Source organism: Nannospalax galili, unplaced genomic scaffold (genome assembly GCF_000622305.1).
Source record: "Nannospalax galili isolate Female #2095 unplaced genomic scaffold, S.galili_v1.0 scaffold1055, whole genome shotgun sequence".
Taxonomy (NCBI): domain Eukaryota; kingdom Metazoa; phylum Chordata; class Mammalia; order Rodentia; family Spalacidae; genus Nannospalax; species Nannospalax galili.
This window is the reverse complement of record NW_008337140.1, coordinates 621,480-644,631: the sequence shown is the minus strand read 5'-3', so window position 1 is coordinate 644,631 and position 23,152 is coordinate 621,480. Positions and strand designations below refer to the sequence as shown.

The window sequence follows — 23,152 nt, the reverse complement described above, 5'->3', positions numbered from 1 at the left end:
ACCATACCAGTGAACAGGGCCATAGAGGTGAAGACCGGTAACAAATACTCTGACTTCTTTCCCGGTGCCAGTTGATGTCTTTATTATAGCCTTGTAAAGGACTTTACATTATAAGCCTGACCCAACAGAAACCAGAGGGCAAGGGGGCTGGGCCAATAGAGTTCAGGGAGGGCAGTCTTGCCTACCCCATAAACCAGGACAAAGGACAGAGAATCGGCCCAGAGAGATAAAAAGATGATAATCCTGTGTAGGAGCAAAACTGGAATTAGAATGCTCTAGGATTACTACAGGGATGGATTTATGGAGAAAGCCTCCACTGGGGCCTCAGACTCCCTTGGGGAAGATTCAGGTAGAGACACCCCAGGGTGTCTGGGGTCCTCTTCCCTGTTCACTTCCCGCCTGGAACGCTCACTTCCCAAATTGTGCTTGGTACAAAGATGGGACGTCAAAGAACACCATTCCAAGATGCCTTCTTTCTTTTCAGGCCATAGCGCGGGACCGCTTTGCACCCGGGCACCCCCAGTCACCCCCAAAGCCACCCTCCAAGTGTGGTTAACAGCAACCCCGACCCGCCAAACCGATCCAAATTACATTCTTTGGCCCGGCCGGAGACGCTTCCTGATTGGCAGGCCGGGTGGGGGCGGGGCCTTGGCGGGAAGTCCTTCCCAGATTGGTGCAAATCATCGAGGGTGGGGCCTGCTCGGCGTCTGGGCGCGAAAGCTCGAACTCTGTTGTGGGGCTAGAGTCGGCGGGAGCCGCTGCCGACAAGTTGAGAGGGCCGGAGATAGGTTCAAGGAGCCGCGCACCGGGAAGGCCGGAGTCATGACCGGCGAGGTGGGTTCTGAGGTGAGTGCGGGTTCTCCCGCCCTGCGGAGGCCGCGTGCGGAGGGTCGGGGTGGGGTTGCGGTAGCTCCCCGTAGGGCCAGCTCTCCGGGTCCCGAGGACTACAATTCCCGGTGTGCACCGCTCCAAGACCCCCCTCGCCTGGGTACGGTGGCCAGAGACCTCGCGTGGGTCCTCTCCCGGCTTCCCCGCGCTCGATCCCGGTAGCGCCGGTGCTCCAGGCTTAGCGGCGTGAGCTCCTGGCGCCCCAGCCTGGTCCTCAGTTTGTCTCTGTAGCCCGCCTTCCCCTTTGGCGGGTTTCCTGCCGCGCAAGCTCCTTTCACAGCATCCTCCACCCAAAGAGGAGGCTCTAGTCGACCTGGACTAGGAGTTGCCGGGCAGGATTCTCTGTAAAACGAGGATGAGGATGCTAAGACGTTGGAAATGGTCCCAGAAGGGACTGAGGGTCCCGCGCGCCGGCCCACATTTCGCCAACGAGGTTTCGAGTTGGGGGCGTTTTGCTGCCCTCGTGGAATTCACTGGTGGAATTTGGCCATAGAAAACTGTTTATCAAAGATCTGTGTTCTTTTCAGGAGGCAGCTAGGGCAAGATATTCGCCTTGGGAACTTTTAACAAAAACCTCGTGAAATGAAAAACATATTTTGACGTTAAAGAAAGTTTCCGTGATTAGATATTGAACAAAATATCAGACTTAAATTAAAAGGCAAGATGTAATTCTACTATTGCTATAGATGGAAAAAAAAAAAAAAAAAAAAAAGCCCTGGTTTCAGTAAAACTTGCGAAAGCTGGTGGCTGACCTCATATGCCATATTTTGCTGACTTATTTTCTAATGACAGTTTTCTAATGGTAGAATCTCATATAGTCCAGGGTCACCTAAGACTGGAAGTAGCTGAAGATGACCTTGAACTTCTGATCCTTCTGCCTCTCCCTCCTAGATTGCTGGGATTACAGGCATGCACTACCATTCCTGGTTGTATGTCAGTGCTGGGGATTGAACACGGGACTTCGTGCATATTAGTCATAGCCCTAGCTGTTTTCTTTATTTTAAAAACGGTCTATTTTAAAATTTATTTTATTCTTGTTTCTGTGTATGTCTTGTGTGTGAATGCTAAGTGTGCCAGTGCCTGTGGAGGCCAAAGAAGGGCATAGCATCCCTTGGAGCTGGATTTACAGGCAGCCCTGTCTTAAAATAAGTTTTAAAAAAAGAAAAGCGCTTGGGTCATAATTCAGCAGTAGAGAGTGCCTTCCATAAGAGATCCTAGGTTTAATCCCCAATACCACACTTGCAAAAAAAGAAATTTTCAAGTATGCACAGATACAGAAAGGTTGGTGTGAACCATCATGTAAATTTTGACTATTATCAAACCCTGACCAATCTTGTTTTGTTTCTGCTCATACCCTGGCTAGATTATTTGTAAGAAAATCTCAGAAGTCCTGTTTCATCTGCAGATGTTTTAGTGCATTTCTAAAGGAAAGCTGCTTCTAAAAAGGATAACCATGATATTATTACCACACCTAGAAAACATCTAATCTGTGTTTAGATTTTTTTTTTAATTTTTTTATTTTTATTTTATGTGTATGAGTGTATTACCTGCATGTATGTGAGTGCACCCGTGTTGTGCAATGCCGCAGAGGTCAGAAGAGGGCTTTGGAGTCCCCTGGATCTGCAGTCAAAGATGGTTCGTAGCCTCCATGTGGGTGCTGGGAATCAAACCCGGGTCCTCTGCAAGAGCAGTCAGTGCTCTTAACTGCTGAGCCATCTCTCTAGCCCGTGTTTAGATTTCTGTAACTCACGTACGTTGTCAGTTGTTTGAGTCAAGATTGAAAGTATAGTGTGTATCCAGCATATTCTTTCCTTAATTTATAGTTCCCCCCCCGCCTCTCTTTTTTTTCCTTGTAAGTTTATTGCTTTAGAAGCCACACAATTTGTTCTGTTGAGTTCTACACACCTGGGATGCATCTATGTAGTGTTGTTTAACATGCTCCTTTGTCCCGTTTCTTTTTTTCTTTTAATTATGTGTATGCGTATATTGCCTGCATGTAGGTAAGTGCACCCATGTGGTGCAATGCCTACGGAGGTCAGAAGAGGCTGTCGGATCCTCTGGAACTGGAGTTATGGACAGTTTTTAGCTGCCATGGGGGTGCTGGGATTCGAATCTAGGTCTTCTGTAAGAACAACCAATGTTCTTAACCGCTGAACCATCTCTCCAGACCCCTTGGTCTGTTTCTTGTAAATGGGTAGTTATAGCTAGAGATTCAGATCTGAGTGTTCAGACAAGAATGCTGGGTAGATGGCATTGGGCACTTCCCTTAGGGTATTCATGCTTGCTTGTTTCTCTTTTGGTAATGCCAGTAGCCATTCATAACTAGGTTTGTTGTATGAGACTTGGTGCAAATTTGTTAGTCTAACTCCATCATTTCTTTTTTAAAAATTTTTATTTGTTCATTTTTATTTCATGTGTTTGAATGTTTTGCCTGTGTGTACCACCTGCATGCAATGCCTCACAGACCAGAAGAGGACATCAGATCCCCTGGAACTGGATTTAGACATGGTTGTTAGCCTCCATGTAGGTGCAGGGAACCAAACCGTCGTCCTCTGCTAGAGCAGCCAGTACTCTTAACCACTGGGCCATCTCTCCAGTCCCTAATTTCATCATTTCTTTATTGATTAGCGTTTTTATTTAAATAGAAGCTTCCCCTCTTCAATCATTTGCATATACTGAGGAACAATTCATATAGAAAAAGCACAATAAGTGTTTGATTCTTTTTATTACCGTTAATCAAAAGTGTTGGTTCTTAGAAATGTAGTCAGCATACAAGAGGTCCTGGATGTCTGTGTTTATTGCAGCACTTTTCATGATAACTAACATACAGACTCAGCCTAGGTACTCATCAACCGATGCATGGATGGATAAAGAAAATACTGTACATATCCAATGCAGTATTATTCAGACTAAAATAAGAATGAAATCCTGTCATTTGCAGCAAAATGGATGAAACTTGTGGGTAACATGTTACACATGTAAAATAAATCAGACAGAAAGTCAAGTATCACATGTTCTCTCTTATGTGCAAACTTTACAAAAAAGACAACCTGAAAGTAGAAAAGGGATTGCTAGGGCCTGGAAGGGGGTCTGGGGAACAGGGCTGCAAAGGTAGAAGCTAGATGGGCACAATTACTGCATGATGGCTACTTGTATAGTGAGACCACCATGGGGCCTGGGGAATGGCTCAGTGGATTTAAGTGCTTGCTCTCAAGCCTGATAATCTGAGGTCTATTCCCAGGATCCTCATGGTGGAAGGAGAAAGCTGACTGCTGCAAGTTGTCATCTGACCACCACACATACACTATGTCATATACATACACATACACACCCCCCCCCACACACACACACTCACACACACACATACACTCAAAATAAGTAACTTTTTTTTTTTGAGTCAGTAACTTTTTTTTTTTGTATCCCTAACTGGCCAGGTACTTGCTCTGTAGAGCAGGCTGGCTTCGACCTTGCAGAGATCCCTTGACACTGCCTCCTGAGTGTTGGTATTAAAGGTGTGTACTACCATGCCTATCAAAATAGACACTTTTTAAAAAATTATTTTTTTATTTTATGTATATGAGTGTATTGCCTGCATGTGTGTTGGTACACCTGTGTCGTGCAGTGCCTGTGGAGGTCAAAAGAGAACATCAGATTCTCCTGGAACTGAAATTACAGATGGTTGTTAGCTGCCATATGGGTGCTGGGACTTGAACTCAGGTCCTCTGCAAGAGCAGCCAGTGCTCTTAACTGCTGAGACATTGCTCCGGCCCCATAAATTCATTTTTTAAAAATATTTTATTTATATTTTTATGTGTATGCGTGTATTGCCTGCATGTAGGTAAGTGCACCTGTGTCATACAATGCCTGGGGAAGACAGAGAGGCTGTCGGATCCCCTGGAACTGGAGTTACAGACAGTTGTTAGCTGCCATATGGGTTCTGGCATTTGAACCTGGGTCTTCTGCAAGAACATCCAGTGTTCTTAACTGCTGAGCCATCTCTCCAGCCCCATAAATTCGTTTTTCAAAATGTTATTTAAAAGATTAAAAAAGGAACTACCATAGTGAATCCGATTAATTTGCACAATTAGTATATGTTAATTAAAATTAAAAGAAACTAGTTCAGTTACTATCCTGTAGCATTTTCTATTTGTTTTTTGTCCAGTAACTATAAATGTCATCCCTTCATCAAACCATTGTATTAATTCTTTTCAGTTTCAGCTGGATGATCCCATGGTTTGTGTATTGATATGTACTTGGAGCTCTTTGATCCCTCTTGGTTAATGCAAAATTTATTCTCATTTTCTAGGTTGACCTAGAAATCAGTGATGTAAAACTTATTTCACAAGAAGCAGACAGCCCTTTAGATAGTGGACAAGGCAGCCTTGAAACAATTGATCCCTTGAGTGAAAGAGGTTTGTATTACTCATTATTTTAATTTTAGGAATAGACTGTGGGATCCTGGATTGTATTTGGTTTGAATTAATCTCATTATTTCTTGATTTATCAAACTGTTAATTCCCTAGCTTTGCTATTTCTTTTTAATTTTTTTTTTTTAGTATTTATTATTTTTATTTTATACATATGAGTGTATTGCCTGCATGTATGTGAATGCATCCGTGCCGTGCAATGCTGTGGAGGTCAAACAAGGGCTTTGGATTCCCCTGGAACTGGAGTTAAGGACAGTTTGTAGCCGCCATTTGGGTGCTGGGAATCAAACCCAGGTCCTCTGCAAGAGCAGTCAGTGCTCTTAACTGCTGAGCCATCTTTCCAGCCCCTTTTAAAATTTTTTAAAAAGATTTATTTAATTATATGTGTATGTCTGTGTGTAGGTATGTCCATGAGTGCAGGTACCCAAGGAGGCAGAAGTAGATGTTTCTTCCTCAGGAGCTGGTGTTACAGGCAGTCACCTGATGTGGGTGCTGGGAACATAACTTGGGTCCTCTGCAGGAACAGTACATACTCCCACTGAGCCATCTCTCTAGCCCCATTATTTCTTTTCTTTATTACAAAAACAAAATAACGATGCTTATACCTTTTTAAAAATAACCATTTCTGTTATATAACGGGGAATAGATAAAATGTCTAATGACTACTACATTGCCTGGTTAAATGCATTCATTTTATAAAAGGATTTTTAACACCTGTCAGAATGATTAGAACAACTTTACACATTGTAAATATATATAATTACATTTCTTAGCAAGAGAGGTTTTGCAATAGAAAATATTTTTTTCAAATATATTTTTAGATATTCTTTTGCTACAATCAGTTCTTAATGGTAGTTATATAATTTCACAAGGTGATACTCAAATATATTTTTGAGTAACAGTGGGACCAGGAAAAAGGCCAAATGATTGGGTACCTTTTAAAAAAAATTGTGCTTCCTCCAGATTCAGATGAAGAGATATTTCTGAGTAAGAAGTTGAAAAGCAGGAAGGTGCTACAGGACAGTGATTCTGAAACAGAGGACAACAATGCCTCTCCAGAGAAAGCCACGCCTGACAGTGCCGAGGAAAATAAAGAGAACTCACATGCTAGGAAGAGTGCAAAAATGAAAAGGGTTTCCAGAACTCTGGCTGACAGTGATGAAAGTAATATGGGAGAATCTTTATGTCAGGAAAATCTTGACCCTCAAGAGACACCTTGCTTCGAGTTGAATCATCCATCTGGAAACTCTGCAGACTTTACCACCATTGACAGAAAGCTTTCCAAGAAATCCACATGCGATGGAGAAGGAGCTGGAGGAAAAGTAAAAGGCAAATCAAAGAGACGACTTGAGAAAGAGGAGAGGAATATGGAAAAAATTAGGCAGCTGAAAAAGAAGGGAACAAAATATGAGGTGCATTAGAATGTTTTTGAGCTTTGTAATATAGTCTTTATCATGATTCTTGTCTAAAATTGACTTTTAGTTCACACGTAATTGTATATACTTATGGGATATAGTAATATTTCAGTGCAGGTCTGCAGTGTGTAAGGATCAGATAAGAGTAATTGGCAAACCTCTCACCTTCAACATTTAGCATTTTAGGGGGTGGGAACATTCCAAATCCTGTCTAGTTATGTTGAACTATTCAGTTAATTATCAACTGTAGCTCTCCTGCTTGCTGTAGATCACTAGGAGTTACTCTAATTGTCTATACTCCGTTAACTGTATCTCCCTACATCCCTTCCAAGGTTCTGGAAACTGCTGTTCTGTTCTCTACTTCTATGAGATCAATTTTTTAAGCTCTACATATAAGTGAACATGTGATACTTCTCTTTCTAGGTCTCACAGAATGTCCTCTAGTTCCATCAAAATTGCTACAAATGACAAAATTTCGTTTTTTAAAAATATTTTGTTTATGGTGTCTTAAGGCAGGAAAATTCCCTCCCTCACTAAATAGCAGGGTTGGGTGTTGTGTATTATGGTTTTTTTGTTATTATTTTATTCTGAAATTAAAAGTATGCAAAATAAAGAAGATACAGTTTAAAAAATATTTTGTTTATTATTTTAATTTTATCTGTATGAGTGTATTGCCTGTATGTACGTGCACTCATGTCATGCAGTGCCCATGGAGGTCAGAAGAGGGCATTAGATCCCCTAGAACTGGAGTTACTAATGGTTGCCAGCCAACTTGTGGGTGCTGGGATTTGAACCTGGGCCTTCTGCAAGAGCAGTTGTTGTTCTTAACCACTGACCCATCTCTCTAGCCCCGGAATTTCATTTTTTTAATTTTAATTTTATTTTAAAAAGTATATTTTAACCAGGCATGGTGGTGCACACCTTTAATCCCAGCACTCAGGAGGCAGAGGCAGGTGGAACTCTGTGAGTTCAAGGCCAGCCTGGTCTATATAGTGAATTCCAGGACAGCTGGGGCTACAGGAAGACCCTGTCTCAAAATGATCATTTTAATTTTAAGTGTCACCTGTGTTGTGCAATGCCCGTGGAGGTCAGAAGAAGATGTCAGATTCCCCTGGAACTGGAGTTATAGATGGTTGTTAGCTGCCATGTGGCTGCTGGGAACTGAACCTGGGTCCTCTGCAAGAGCAGCCAGTGCTCTCAACCACTGAGCCATCTCTCCAACTCCAGAATTTTTTTTTGCGGGGAGGTCTTTTTGAGACAGGGTTCCCCTGTACCCCCAACTGGCCTGGAACTTGCTATGTAGACCAGGCTTGAATCAAACTCAGAGAGATCCACCTGCCTCTGCCTCCCGAGTGCTGGGATTACAGGCATGTGCCAGAATGCCCAGCTCCAGAATTTGTTTTTTTTAATGGATAAACAATATGCCATTGAGTATATATGCAATATTTTCTTTATGTACTCATTGAGATATAATCTAAAGAATTTGTTTTTTCTCAGGTACATTAGAGTTTTAGAAACATGATTTTAGTTCTTGATATTGTTTCTGCACTCAGATTATAACTGACTGCATTGCATAGAGAGTAATGGTTATGCAGTTTGCAGTTTTTGTGGTCTCCTTTGCTATTGTAAATGTGCGGAGGACAAATGAATGGGATTCTGGTTTTCTTGGTGAGTACTGGTAGTAAGTCTTTCGTTCTCATCTAATGAAAATTAACTTTAAAAGGAGAATTTTTTAAATGCATACACCAATTAAAAGTTTAAATCACCTGCAAATTTATTAAGTAGTTGCTCAATAAGTATTTAGTCACTTTTCAAGAAATATTTACTGTTCACTAAGTAAATTTCAGATTGGTGCATAAAAATTACAGCTTAGACTTCAAAGGATAACTGGGTTAGGAACCAGTGAGAATGTTCTAGGTACTGTATATTTGCCTGTTGATGAAAGATGGGCTTTTTGTTACCTAATCCAAATTCCCAAATAATGCTGTGAAATGCTAGACTTTAAAGTGATTAGATTATGTTTTTTCTTTATGTATTATCCAGGAAAGTGATATAGACCAGCAATTTAATGACAGTGGCTGTCTTCTTGCGGATAATGATCTTTTTGAAACGGGTTTGGAGGAAGAAAATAACTCTCCATTGGAAGATGAAGAGTCATTAGAATCAATAAGGGCAGCTGTGAAAAACAAAGTAAAAAATCACAAGGCAAGTAAAAAATGATACAGCAAGACCTAACCAGCTGCTTCTGACCTTTGTTTCTTGATGTACTCTCACTATGTAGGCCTGGCTGTTCTGAAACTTAGTATGTAGCCCAGGCTGGCCTCGAATTCACAGAGCTCCATCTACCTCTACCTCCTGAGTGCTAGGGTTAAAGATGTCTACCACCATACCTGGCCTTTATTTCTTTTTATTTGTTTATTTATTTATTTATACAGAAATACATTTTATTATCAAGCTTCTTTGAGAATATTTACAAAAAGTGGGATGTAACAAAATATAAAAATGTACTGAGCAGTGTTATAGACTACTTTGAAAATTATCAAATGTTTCTAAAAAACAGTTTCTTACACAAACACAACTTGGCTTTAAGACAAAGATGAAAGGTTATACAGGCTATACAGTGTGGAGTAATTACTTGACTCCAAATTAATCTGACAGTGCCTTTGCAATTTTTAACTTTTTAGAAAACATAGGCATTCAACAAAACTAAAGAGTGCAATTAATTTCATGGCTTGAGAAGTTTGATTATAGAAGTGTGGCAAATGAACCATCATTCCAGTTAATTTTCACCTTATGCAGTAAAACCATTGTAGGCCACCTACTGACTCAAAATTACTCTGTCTTGTGCACACTGATAAAACAAGACTTTGGAGAAATGTAGGGAAATTATCATCTACCATGGAAAAAAATCCATTTATAAAAAGGTTTTGTAAAATTATTCTTCACAACTTCTGTATGAGAAAAAAATTACTGAGAAATGTGGAATGTTTCCTGGAGATACTTATGGAGACATAGAATGGCATTAGTGGCCAGGATGGTTAAGAGACTCTGGGGGCATGTGCCTGGGTTCAAGCCCATATGCTAAGTATATGAACTTCAACAGCTAACCTTGTACCTCAGTTTTCTTAAATGTACTTAACCATGTGACTGTTATGAAGATAATTTAAAACATAAGAACTCACAACACAGAGGGACTACATGTTTCTATTCTGTCAAGGATATTATAAGTCTTAGGAAAGCAGCTGCAGGATGTATCTGTGAATGTCTTCAGTCTGTCCATATCCAAACCCTTTTTTTCCTTTGTTACCTCAAATTCAGTGGCCAACACTTTTATGCTTTTCAGAAGATCAAAAACATTCATACATACCTGTCTTCAGGACCACACTGTGAGGAAAGTAGAAGTAAGAATTGTGATCTTCATTTTACAGGCTGAGCAACTAAATACTAGGACAAACTGTTATGTTCCAAGATCTAAAAAATAATGGAGCCAAGACTTAAATTCAGATTTTCTAACTCCAAATTTTTCTTCTTAGTGCAGAGAAGGAACAAAACAAAACTCTTGTTCATGTGATTAGTGAAGAAACAAAAAGCTACTATTTCTTATAAGAGGATGGTCTCAGATCCTGGATAAAATACAGATTGAATGCTTGTTTATTTATGTATATAACTTTATGTATATGAGTGTTTTGCCTGCATGTAAGTGCACCTGTGTCATGAAATGCCCACAGAGGCCAGAAGAGAGCATGTATCCCCTGGAACTAGAGTTACAAACTTTTTGTGGGTGCTGGGAACAAAACCTAGGTCCTCTGCAAAAGCAGCCAGTGCTCTTAACCACTGGGCCATTTCTCCACCCCCTTAATTTCTTTTTAATTGAGCATGTGTTGATTGATTTAAACTTTTTAGCTATTAATTTTCAAAATTTGCAGTATAAGTAATAGACATGCTAAATTGATTGGAAACTAATACTTTATTGTTGCCTTTTTAGGAATTTTTTTTGGTGGGTACACATTTTATAATCCTGTGACTTCTGAGAAATGGATTCTATAGGGCTTCAAGAAGTGTTAAAGAGGGGCAATGACTTGGGATGTAGATCAATGTAGAGTGTCTAGCATATGGTACTGGGGGTTGAACCTAGGGCCTCAAGCATGTGAGGCAAGTGCTCTGCCCATTGAGCTATATCTGCAGCTTTATTGCTCCATTGTTTCTAGTAGTGCTATCCCACATAAAACTTTATAAGATTTTCATTAAGAGATGGGGATTATAAATCAATGGTAAAGTACTTGCCTAGCATGTACTAGGTATGTACATGCCTAGCCCTGGGTTTAATCTCTAGCATCATAAAACTAAAAAGACAAAGAGAGCTCATTTAACAAGGGGAAGAAAAGAAAGGAGGTGTATACTGCTTAAGATCCAGCACTTGGGAGGCTGAAGCAGGAGGAGCCTGTGAGATTAAACATAGCTTGGGCTACAGTGAGACTCTTATCTCAAAAAATGAAAACCAGGGCTGTGGAGATGACTGAGCATGGGCATTTGCTGCTCAAGCATGAGGCCTGAGTTCAAATCTCCAGAACCCATGTAAAAAAGCCAGGTATGGTCATGAACCGTAACCCTCTGTACTGTGGGGAATGGAGACAAGAGAGTTGCTGGGACTTGCTGATCAATAATTTAGCCCCAGAGTCAGTGAAAGATCCCGTCTCAAGGAAATATGGTAGAGGGTAATAGAGCAGGACACCTTTTGTCCTTGTCTAATCTCTGTGTGCACACAGGTACACTTGCATATACATCACACAGAAAAGAGGGCTGCAGTAATCACTCAGTGGTTAAGAGTGGTTACTGCTGTATTGGAGTTCAAATTTTGGTATCCACATTAGGAATCTCACAAGAATCTGTAACTTCAGCTCCACATTATCTTCTTATATACACTCATACAGACACATATAAATAAAATATTTTTTACATTTTTAATTTTTTTAAATATTTTATTTATTATTTTTATTTTATGTGTATGCATGTATTGCCTGCATGTAGGGAAGTGCACTCGTGCCGTGCAATGCCTGAGGCGGACAGAAGAGGCTGTTGGATCCCCTGGAACTGGAGTTACGGACAGTTGTTAGCTGCCATGTGGGTGCTGGGATTCAAACCCAGGTCTTCTGCAAGAACATTCAGTGTTCTTAATCGCTGAGCCATCTCTCTGCCCCCCCCCTTTTTTTTTCAGTTTTTTTAAATTTTATGTGTATGAGTGTTATGCGTGCAGGTAGGTAAGTGCACCCATGTCGTGCAGTGCCTGCGGAGGACAGAAGAGGCTGTTGGATCCCCTGGAACTGGAGTTAACAAACAGTTGTTAGCTGCCATGTGCATGGCTGGGATTTGAACCCAGGTCTTCTGCAAGAACAGTCAATGTTCTTAACTGCTGAGCCATATCTCCAGCCCCTAAAATTTTAAAATTTTATATGTATGAGTGTTTTGCCTGCATTTAAGCACATTATATGAATGCAACGATCATGGAGGCCAGAAGAGGGCATTGAATCCTCTGGAACTGGATTTACAGATGGTTGTTAGCCACCGTGTAGATGCTAGAAACCTATCCCCAGTCCTCTGCAAGAACAGTCAGTGTACTTAACTGGTCATGGTGGAAGGGTTAAACAATGCAAGAGATAAATAATGCCTAGCTAGTTTTTAAAAACCAGAGCATGCTGGGCATGGTGGTGCATGCCTATAGTCCCAGCACTTGGGAGACAGAGGCAGGTGGATCTCTGTGAGTTCGAGGCCAACCTGATCTACATAGTTCCAGGACAGCTCGGGCTACAGGGAGACCCTGTCTCAAAAAGACCCCCAAAAAAAAGATACTCAAAAAAGAGGAATTTTCTTTAGTTCCCTGGAAGTCATTGTTCTTTCTTAGGAAATATGTAAACAGAAATGAGGGTCCAAATTCTGTTTGTATCTGATGTTTTTCTAAGCATAGTGGGATGCTGTGTTTTTAAATTTCCCTATTTGATAATTAATTTATTAGTGAAGTAGTATGATGTAGTAAGAAACATCCTTTTGCCAGCCCTGGTAGTCGAAGCTTATAATTCCAACTACCTATGAGATAAGCAGGAAGATCCCAAGTTCAAGGCCAGCCTGGGAAACTTAGTGAGACTGTGTCTCAAAATAAAAACTCAAAAGAAGGGCAGGGGATGTAGCTCGGTGATAGAATGCTTGCCTAGCATGCCCCAGACCCCGGATTCAGTCCCAGGCACCATCAAAAAAGAAACATCTTTTTATTTGAGTTTTGGTCCTCATAATTGAGTTATAATTTCTTTTAGAAAAAGGAACCATTTTTGGAGAGTGGGACCTTTTCATTTGAAGAAGAAAATGAGTTATGCAAAGGCACTGGGAGGAAGGTAAGATAGAGCCCTATCAAGATTCATACTGATTTCTTTTCATAAGAGATTGTGGGTTTCATTTTTTTTAATATTATATGTTTTATTTTATGTGTGTGAGTGCATTGCCTGAATGTATGTAAGTGCACCCGTGTTATCAGTGTCCTTGGAGGCAAGAAGATGGCATCAGATTCCCTGGAACTGGAGTTATGGATGGTTATTAGCTGCCATGTGGGTGCTGGGAACTAAACCTGCATCCTCTGCAAGACCAAGCAGTGCTCTTACCCCCTGAGCCTTGTCTTCAGCCCTAGATTGTGGGTTTCTTACAGATAAATATTTTATTTATCCAATTTCCCTGGTACAAGATATTTCTTAGCCAGGCATGGTGGCACGCACCTTTAACCCCAGCACTCGGGAGGCAGAGGCAGGCAGATCTCGTTGAGTTCAAGGCCAGCCTGGTCTGCATAGTGAATTCTATGCCACATGGGGCTCCAGAGAGACCCTGTCTCAAAAAGACCAAAAAAAAAAAGGACATTTCTTTATAGGAACACAAATGTGATTGGATTAAGTTAATTTGCTGAGACTTGCCAATGAATGGGCTTGTACTTGAGCTGAGTTTACTTATGCCTACTCGTCCTTCTTTTCCTCTTTTCTTGGAAAGACTAACTCTTCAGGGATAAATATCTTTCTAGATAATACTGTTAATAAAAATTCATCTTTTGTTTTCTTTAAGGAAAGAAAAGCAGCAAAGTTAAGCAAGGAAGCATTAAAAAAACTGCACAGTGAGACTCAGAGACTTATCCGAGGTAATACAAACGAGGATAGTAAACTTTGAAGCAAATCACAGTGTTTTTTTGTTTTTTTTTTTTAACACTGTTGTTTTCACAATGGCTTTTGTTGTAAGCTCAGCTTGGATGTTGGGGAGTTTTAGTTTTCTAACACTCCTAATGTGAATTCACATTGTGATATGAAATTTAGAATGGATCATTATAAATGTCCATGTCCATTCTTCTCAGACCCTTGGACCCTTGGTAGCAACAGAAAATTTCCAGAACAATAGTGGACCTGAATGGAAAAATAAGTTCTTTAGGGATTTATTTTTATTATTATTTTCTAAAAATATTTTATTTTCATTTTATGTGTATGCGAGTATTGCCTGCATGTAGGTAAGTGCACCCGCATTGTGCAATGCCTGCAGAAGACAGAAGAGGCTGTCAATCCCCTGGAACTGGAGTTATGGACAATTGTTAGCTGCCATGTGGGTGCTGGGATTCGAACCCAGGTCTTCTGCGAGAACAGTGTTCTTAACCACTGAGCCATCTCTCCAGCCCCTATTATTTTTTTTTAATTGTGTGTATGTGTGTGTAGGGGTATGTGCATGTGAGTGCTGTTGCTCACATTCCAGAATAGGCACTGGATCCTCAGGAGCTGGAGTTAAAAGTAGTTGTGAGCCACCTAATGTGGGTGCTGGAAATTGAACTTTTATCTTCTTCAAGAGCAGCAGGAGCTTTTATCCTCTGAGCCATCTCTTTAGCCCCCGAAGGAGGAACTTTTAGTTGATTGTCTATGGGCTAATTGCATTGGATCCCTTTAGGAAGTTTTCAAATATATCAAATTTTAGGCCCCACAAAACTTAATTAGGTTTGAAATGGGATCCAAGAATATGTATTTGTTAAAAACATTCTGGTTTATTTTGATTTCACAACTAGCTTTATTTTTTTTTTAAATCTTATTATTTTTATTTTACGTGTATGAGTATGTTGCCTGCGTGTATGTGAGTGTACCTGTGTCATGCAATGCATCAGAAGAGGGCTTCAGATTCCCCTGGAACTGGAGTTAAGGACAGTTTGTAGCCGTCATGCGGGTGCTGGGAATCGAACCTGGGTCCTCTGCAAGAGCAGTCAGTGCTCTTAACCACTGAGCCATCTCTCCAGCCCTTCACAACTAGCTTTAAAAGCCACTGGTTTTGCTTGACATGAGGTCTAAGTCCCTCAGGAGTTTGAGGCTGGAGAATTGAAAGTTTGACGTCAACCTGGGCTACACAGCAAGACCCTGTTTCAAAACAAACAAAAAACCAGTGGTTTTCAAGGAGCTTCCTTTATTTTGTTCTTGTGGGATTATTTTCTCTTTCTGGTGATAGCTTGGTTTTATACTATTTGGTTAATTGAATATGAAGTGACATTTCAGAATATACAGTGAATATTTGCTTATTTTGTTCCTTTTTTTTAGAATCTGCACTTAATCTTCCTTATCATATGCCTGAGAATAAAACCATTCATGATTTCTTCAAACGTAAACCCCGGCCCACTTGCCAGGGAAGTGCCATGGCTCTGCTGAAGTAAGCACCTCTTTCCTTGTGATTATAATCTTTGTGAATATTCAGTTTTGTAACAAGCATCTGGTGTAAAAGTTCAAATTCCTTAGTTCCTTGACACTGATTTAACTGATTCATTGTATGTTAAGAGATGAACGTGTTCCACATTTAGGAGAATTTCAATTACAGCAATTTTCCCTTTTCTAGGTCGTCTAAGTATCAGCCAAGTCATTACAAGGAAACCATAAACACTGCAAATGCAACTGAGATCAGTGTTGGTGACTGCAGCAAAGGCCCTGAGCTGACAACGGGTGCAGAGCGGGAAAGAGAAATTCATGTTCTCCCTGAGGTTTCAAAAGAAGCTCAGCTCGCTGCTGCATCGGATGAGGTTTGCAGGGAGGATCTGTTGAGTGTAGAGCTGGAAATTCAGGAGAATCAGAAGCACAGTGATGACAAACGTCCTGGGGACAGGTCAGTGTCACAGCAGGAACCCATGGTCTTCAAGACCCAGGCCACTGAGGAGCATCAGGTTGGAGAGCTCATGTCATCTGGCCTTCCTGCTCTGGACGGAGAAGACATGAAAAAACCAGAAGAAACAGATGAGAAAGTGGAAGAACCCGTGCAGGAAACAAAATTATCAGCACTTGGGCCTCCCGAGAAAGCAAGAAGATTCACTGTGGATCGACTTAAGCAGCTGGGAGTGGATGTCTCCATTAAACCTCGGCTGGGCGCTGATGAAGATTCCTTTGTGATACTTGATGAACCTGAAACCAACAGAGGTAATAATTTACATACATTGTGGGGAGTCTCCCCAGGGTGTTTTGTACTGGCAACTTTTGACTGTTGGTTACTATGGAAGATGGGGAACATGGGAGAAGCCAGTAATCACACATGATTTTATTCTGCAAGTGTACCAGATACAGGCAGAATTCCATTTAGATGGATTTAGCAGGATATCAGCATGGTCTAGATCTTTTTTAAAATGAAGCTGGTGATAGTTAATATACAAAGGAGGCATGCTGTTGTTAAGTTATGGTATTTAAGAATTTATTTCTCCTGGGGCTGGAGAGATGGCTTAGCGGTTAAGAACACTGACTGTTCTTGCGGAAGACCCGGGTTCGAATCCCAGCACCCACATGGCAGCTAACAGCTGTCCATAACTCCAGTTCCAGGGAATACAACAGCTTCTGTCTTCTGTGGGCATTGCACGACATGGGTGCACTTACCTACAAACAGGCAATACACGCATACACATGAAATAAAAATAATAAATATTTAAAAAAAAGAGTTTATTTCTCTGGGGCTGGAGAGATGGCTCAGTGGTTAAGAGCACTGGCTGTTCTTGCAGAGGACCCAGGTTCTAACAACCATCCATAATTCCAATTCCAGGGGACACCTTTACATGACTCAGGTATACTTATATACATGTAGGAAATATACACATAAAAATAATAAATAATTTTTTTTAAAGTATTCTTTTCTCAAAGAAATATTTAGAATAAAGAGTTAGAGGAGTTTAGAGAAAGGATGAGTTTGCAATGGGTGGTTAAAGGAAGGCTTGAAGAATGGCTATAATTACTTGCTCCCAGCCTTTCCCTTTATCCTATGAGTTAGGATCTCCTGCCTTGTACACCCTCCTCTATCTCTAGTGCTTCATCAGTGGGTGGCACATTGAGGCATTTGTACTTATTGAATATTTGATTCAACACTATTGTTGGCAAGTACTTACATCATCCCCTATGTCTGGTGTGTAAAATCCACTTGATGGGACTTTGTTGGTTGGGTGGAGGTAAAGAGAAGGATATTCTAAAGGTTTTTGTTTTATTTTTGGTTTGGAGTTTTTGTTGTTTGAGTCAGGGTCTCATTCTATAGCTTTGGCTGTCGTGTAACTATGATCAAGCTGGCCTCAAACTTGTAGCCGACCTCCCTCTGCTTCCAAGTACTGAACGTACAGGTGTGCACCAACTGATGGAGAAGGACATTTCTTAAAAAGACAGGAAAACTTATGCATGGTGCATATTGGGAGAAGATGGAAGTTAGATCAGAACCAGAGGTACAGTAGAGGAGTTATACAGCACAAAGAGCTAGCTCCATTGGCAGAGGAGGTAAGAAGGAGCTGCGCCCATAATACTGAGGGAGCATTGAGTTCAACAGTACTAGAAGTTACCTAGGTAGTCCCCAGCTAAAGTGTGGGGAGGAAACCTGTGGAGTACCTCCTATATAAGATACTGATAGATTATTTTTTTTTCAGGATTTTCTTTTTTTTTTTTTTAATGTGTATGTGTGTCTTTTTGAGACAGGGTCTCCGTGTAGGGCCCAGCTGACCTGGTACTCACTATTGTAGATCAGCCTGGCCTCTGCCTCCTGAGATCCTTCTGCCTCTGCCTCCTGAGTGCTGGGATTAAAGGCATGCACACCACCACCCCCCGCCTCCCCTCGGCTCATGTATGTGTCTCTTTGTGTATGTTATGTGTGTATAGGTAACTGCAGAAGCCAACAGTGGGTGTCAAATACCCTGGAGCTGGGTTACAAGTGGTTGTGAACCACCAGGTCTGAGTGCTAGGAAACAAACTTGGATCCTCTGGAAGAACAAACAACTGCCTTAACCGCAGAGCCATCTCTCCAACCCCTCAGTTATCTTTCTTCATTCTTGTAGCATTGAATATTACTTTGTAAAATGAAAAAACTGAAGCTCAGAGGAGGTGGATAATTTTTCCAACATTACACTTGGTTTATATAGGACCTAGCATAGTGCCTGCCACATAATGCATATGTGCTTTTAACTCAAAACATGTTTTCCTTTAGAAATAATTGATAGATTTCTAGACCAGCCCTTTTCATGATAGTCTGTACATGAAGTTGGAGTCAGCATTCATCCATTCATTCATGGAATAAATTTTGATTTAGCACTTTGTTAGGTACTATGTGTACAAGTAAGACACAATCCCTATTCTCAAGGAAATTAAAATAGAACAGACTGGGTAAGCAAACAGATCATTACCATCCTGGATGGTAAGTACATCTGTCAAGGTATGTCCTTGGGGAAGATGCTAGGAAGCCTAGAGAAGAGGCAACTTACTTGGATTGGAGATCTGGGGAAGCTTCTGAAAAAAGCAGTCTTAAAAGCTAAGGAGGAGTTGCCCAGGCTGGGAGGCAAAAGAGGGTTTTTCTGGTGCAAAAGACATGATGGAAAGCACCAGGAGTTTCTGGCTGGTAGAAGTAAAGATTGTAAGAAGATTGATGAAAATCACCTAGATCATGCAGGGCTTGCAGGCCGTGTTAGAGCTTGGAGTTAGTCCTTTCTAGTGGAGGACCATGGAAAAGGTTTTTGCAGGGGAAGTGGCCAGATACTCATTTTAGGAAGTTCAAGCTGATGACTTGCATAATGGATACCTTGAAAATGTTTAAGATTAAAATTGGAGAACCGGGTGTGGTATCATGTGCCTGTAATCCCAGCCCTTGGGAGGCTGAGGCAGGAGGAATACTGAAAGTTTGAGGCCACTCTGGGCTGCATGGCAAATACCAGGCCAGAAAGAACTATATAATAAGACCCTGTTTAAAAAGGAAAAAAAGGGCCAGGCGTGGTGGCACATGCCTTTAATCCCAGCACTTGGGAGGCAGAGGATCAACAATATTCTGTACACAGTGCTGAAGGGTGTCTTGCAAATAGCCATCTCAACAATGCTGGAACTGTGCAAAAACTGAAAGCAAAGAGAAAGTAGTATAGCGATGAGAGCCTTCCCTACAAAGAGGCTGTATCCATCACTGAGTCAAGGTAGTAGAAGAAAAAGTGGAGGTAGAGCTATAAAGTGAGTGAGAGGACTAACAGAAGGCCAGGAGGAGCACAGTGGGGAGTCATTGCAGGAAGTGGACAGTTACTGGAAAGGTGATTTAGTTGTGGAAAGAAAGGGCTTATGGTCAGATTTTGAGGAAGAGGCACAGAATGAAAGTCCTCTGAAGAATCTCAACTCCATCAGATGCCCAATGACAGTTCTTTAAAAAAAAAAAGTCAGCAGGGGCTGGGCATAGTGGCACACGCCTTTAGTCCCAGCACTTGGGAGGCAGACACAGGCGGATCTTTGTGAGTTCAAGGCCAGCGTGATCTACATAGTGAGTTCCAGGACAGCTGGGGCTACAAGGAGACCCTGTCTCAAAAAGACAAAACAAAAAAAACCAAAAAAAAACAAAGAGTAAGAACAGTGAGGATATCTCTTTATCTCATAAAGTAAGATTTCTGTGAGAAAAATGAATGTAGATTTAAACTTTGTGATGCCGGAAACACACTGTTCCTACTCTTCATAGTGGCGCAGGATAGTGAGCACAGTGGTCCTGAGCTACTGGTACAGACCTGAGCAGGGGTAGAGGTTTTTCACTTAGAGAACAGATGAGAGGTGCTAGGAAAAGACTGATGGAGGAGTGGAAAGTGGTGGTTGAGGCATGAAATGGACACATGAAATGCGCCTCTTGACTGGAGGATGAAGACTGAGGGTCTTCTGTCTATGAACGAATGTTACTTCCTCACTATTAGTTTAGGTCCTTAGTAAAATCTTCCTACTCAACTGGTTCTTTATTAGTGTCAATAATTATCTGCCTATTTCTGTTCCTTTTCCACTGATACCACCTGTTGCTTCCAACTTTGCCGAAACACTATAAATAGGAGGCAGACTTAAGGCTTCTTTCCCTGTTCTTTTGTTTTGCAATACAGATGTGTAAAATGTTTTGGTTTTGCTGCTAATAATTGCTAGAGACATGACAAAAAGATTTCCATTTAGTTCATCTCTAATATGATCCTCTAGGGAGAGAAAAGAAAACACATGCAGGTGCTAATCATAGTACTAAGAATGTGCAATGTGATTTAAAAATTAACCCTTGGCTGGTGTGGTGGTCCACACCTGTAATTCCAGCACTTGAGAAGTGGAGACAGAAAGATCAGTAATTTAAGACAAGCCTGGGCCACATAGTGAATTCAAAGCTAGCTTGAGCTACATAAGACTATCTTTAAAAAACAAACAAAAAGTTGAAAACTTATGAAAAATTAAGCTTTTTAAAAACCATATTTAAAAAAAAATTTTTTTGTCAGCACTTGGGAGGTGGAGGCAGACAGATCTCTGTGAGACCAAGGCCAGTCTGGTCTATATAGCAAAGTCCAAACCAACTGTGGCTACAGGGAGACCCTGTCTTAGAAAGAAACCCCCCCCAAATGTATTTGTATGTATATGTGTCAGTGTGACTATATGCTACATGTTTGCAGGAGCCCACAAAGGCCTGAGAGAGAGTATAGGATCTGGAACTGGAGTTATAGATGGTTGTGAGCCACTCTGTGTGGGTATTGGGAACCAAACTCAAGTTCTCTGGAAAGGCAGCAAATGTTCTTCTTATCTGTTGAGCCTTCTCTGCAGCACCCCCAAATTAAGCTTTTCTAAAAATAAAATTTATTTTATATATATGAGTGTATTGCCTACATGTGTGTAAGTGCACCTGTGTCATGCAGTGCCCACGGAGGTCAGAAGAGGGTATTGGATCCCCTGGAATGGAGTTATGGATGGTTGTTAGCCGGTGTTGGGAATCAAACCCAGGTCCTCTGTGAGAGCAGCCAGTGCTCTTAATAGCTGAGCCAACTCTCCAGCCCCAAACAATCGCTCTTCCAGAGATGGTACCTTAACAGAAGGTTTTGCACAAGCAACCATAGATGTGTGTACAAAAATGACTACTGCCAGGCATAATTACCTGGTGGGCTCTAACCACCAACCTTTTGGTTAACAGCTGAGTGCTGGGGCTAAAGGTGTGCACCACTGTGCCCAGCCAGTGTAAATTTCTTAAACATCTGATTTGGGGGCTGACTAGATAGCTCAGCCAGTAAAGGCATTTGCTACCAAAATAATGGCTTGAGTTTGATCCTTGGGAACTACATGGTAGAAAAGAGAAGACTGGCTTCTGAAAATTGTCCTCTGACCTCGGAGCATGCTGTGACACACATGTGTATATACACACACACACACACACACACACACACACACATACCCATACACACAGAGACTCAAATAAATTAATAAATGTACTAACAAATTAATAAATGTAATAAAAAAATTTTTTTTTGTCTTTTTGAGACAGGGTCTCCCTGTAGCCCCAGCTGTCCTGGAACTTACTATGTAGACCAGGCTGGCCTCAAACTCACAAAGATCCTCCTGCCTCTGCCTTCCAAGTGCTGGAATTAAAGGTATGCACCACCACACCTGGCATAAAAATTGTTTTTAAAAGTATGATTTTAAAACGTAGAGGAAGAACAGTTGTAGTCCGTTAGTTTGGGTTAAGTTGCATGAATTTGATTGCAGATGTTAGTAGTAGAGGGGTTTTTGGTTTCTCTTTTTTCCCTTAACACTGTTGAGCTAGAAAACTTACATTTCTTAACTGGAATCTTTAAGGAAAGGGTGTGAGCATGGAAACTGACAAACTGTTTGGCATTTGGGTTTAGAATTGGAAGCCTTGAAGCAGCGTTTCTGGAAACATGCTAATCCAGCAGCCAAACCCAGGACTGCTCAAACGGTGAATGTGAACATCATAGTGAAGGACTTGGGCACTGATGGAAAAGAGGAGCTAAAGGCAGATGTGGTATCTGTGACTTTGGCAGCCGAGAAGCTGGATGGAACAAGCCACACAAAACCAGGTATTCGTCTTTATGGCCATTAAAGACCCTGTGATAGAAAGTTATAAAATCCTTTTCCTTGAAGACATGAGATTGGACAATACTATCTCCATGATTCCAGTGTGGCACACTTGAAGTTGCAGGGTGGGCATGATAGCTTTATTTTTTTTAATCTTTATTTTTTTTAATTTTTAATAACTACGTGATTAGAAGAAGCATTTCATTACAGCTTTTTTCAGTAACACACTCCAGAGCAAGAGTATATCTCTTTCACAAATGGCTGTAAGTTTCTAGGTTCACAGTTGAATTAATACAGTTATACAATATTGAACTCAGTATAAGCCCTGTAAGACATAAAATTGAATGAGTTCTTAACCTTTAAAAAAGATCTCCATTTCATTTTAGAATATATTGTTCCTTGCAGAAAGACTCATTGTTTTTGCTACTAACACTGAGATGTTGGTACATGCATCTCTAATCTGTATGTATCTGATTATTACTAGTCATAATCGGTTGAACTTGGATTCCTGGTGCCTGTGTATGTATATACAGTCATTGGGTAGATTTCAGTGGTAATGTTTATCACCTCTACTAATTAGCATGACGTAAATTTCCATGCTTCCTCCTCAAATATAATACATTTTTAAAAAATTGTTAATTTTGTGTGTGTGTGTATCACACAACATCCCAAACCCTCTTATTCAACTGTACACCCACTTCCTAGATGGCACCTCCCATAGCCTCCCTCCCCCCACTAGAGCCCTTATACTCTGATATCCCTGCTACTGTCTGCTGTGTTGTTGGCATCCCCAGCTGTTCCCCACTACTTGTCCATCTGGTGAATCTAGTCAGCCTATCTAGGGGTCTTTGTTTTAGAAAGGTCAGCTGTTCCTCATCTAGCAGCAATCAGCTATGAATATTCCTTAGATACGATTGGGATCTGCTGTTCATTTTCCCAGTTCTATGCTGGGTTACTGTCTGGGAGTCCCTTTGGCCACCCTGGCCAACAACTCAAAAGAAGGTATCTCCTGTCTGGCATTGTTGCTTGTTATGTAGCCTTTAGCTATACATATGGACTCTTAAAAAAACATTACCATTGAAAT

The 23,152-nt window shown here is 41.0% G+C and overlaps 1 protein-coding gene across 3 annotated transcripts in view; it reads left to right on the top strand.

Moving 5' to 3' along the window:
- The first annotated feature begins 700 nt into the window (after positions 1-700).
- The window catches only part of Clspn (claspin), a 48,517-nt gene continuing 26,065 nt past the window's right edge, over positions 701-23,152 (top strand). The window contains exons 1-9 of one of the 3 annotated variants that reach the window (XM_008832118.2): positions 701-846; positions 5,195-5,300; positions 6,279-6,727; positions 8,774-8,935; positions 13,036-13,113; positions 13,826-13,898; positions 15,322-15,430; positions 15,614-16,185; positions 21,879-22,070. In XM_008832118.2, the coding sequence (XP_008830340.1) occupies positions 823-846; positions 5,195-5,300; positions 6,279-6,727; positions 8,774-8,935; positions 13,036-13,113; positions 13,826-13,898; positions 15,322-15,430; positions 15,614-16,185; positions 21,879-22,070 (1,765 nt within the window). In that variant the 5' untranslated portion in view covers positions 701-822. The remainder of the gene's footprint in view (positions 847-5,194; positions 5,301-6,278; positions 6,728-8,773; positions 8,936-13,035; positions 13,114-13,825; positions 13,899-15,321; positions 15,431-15,613; positions 16,186-21,878; positions 22,071-23,152) is intronic. The other 2 variants (XM_029563123.1, XM_029563124.1) reach the window with 2 other exon arrangements.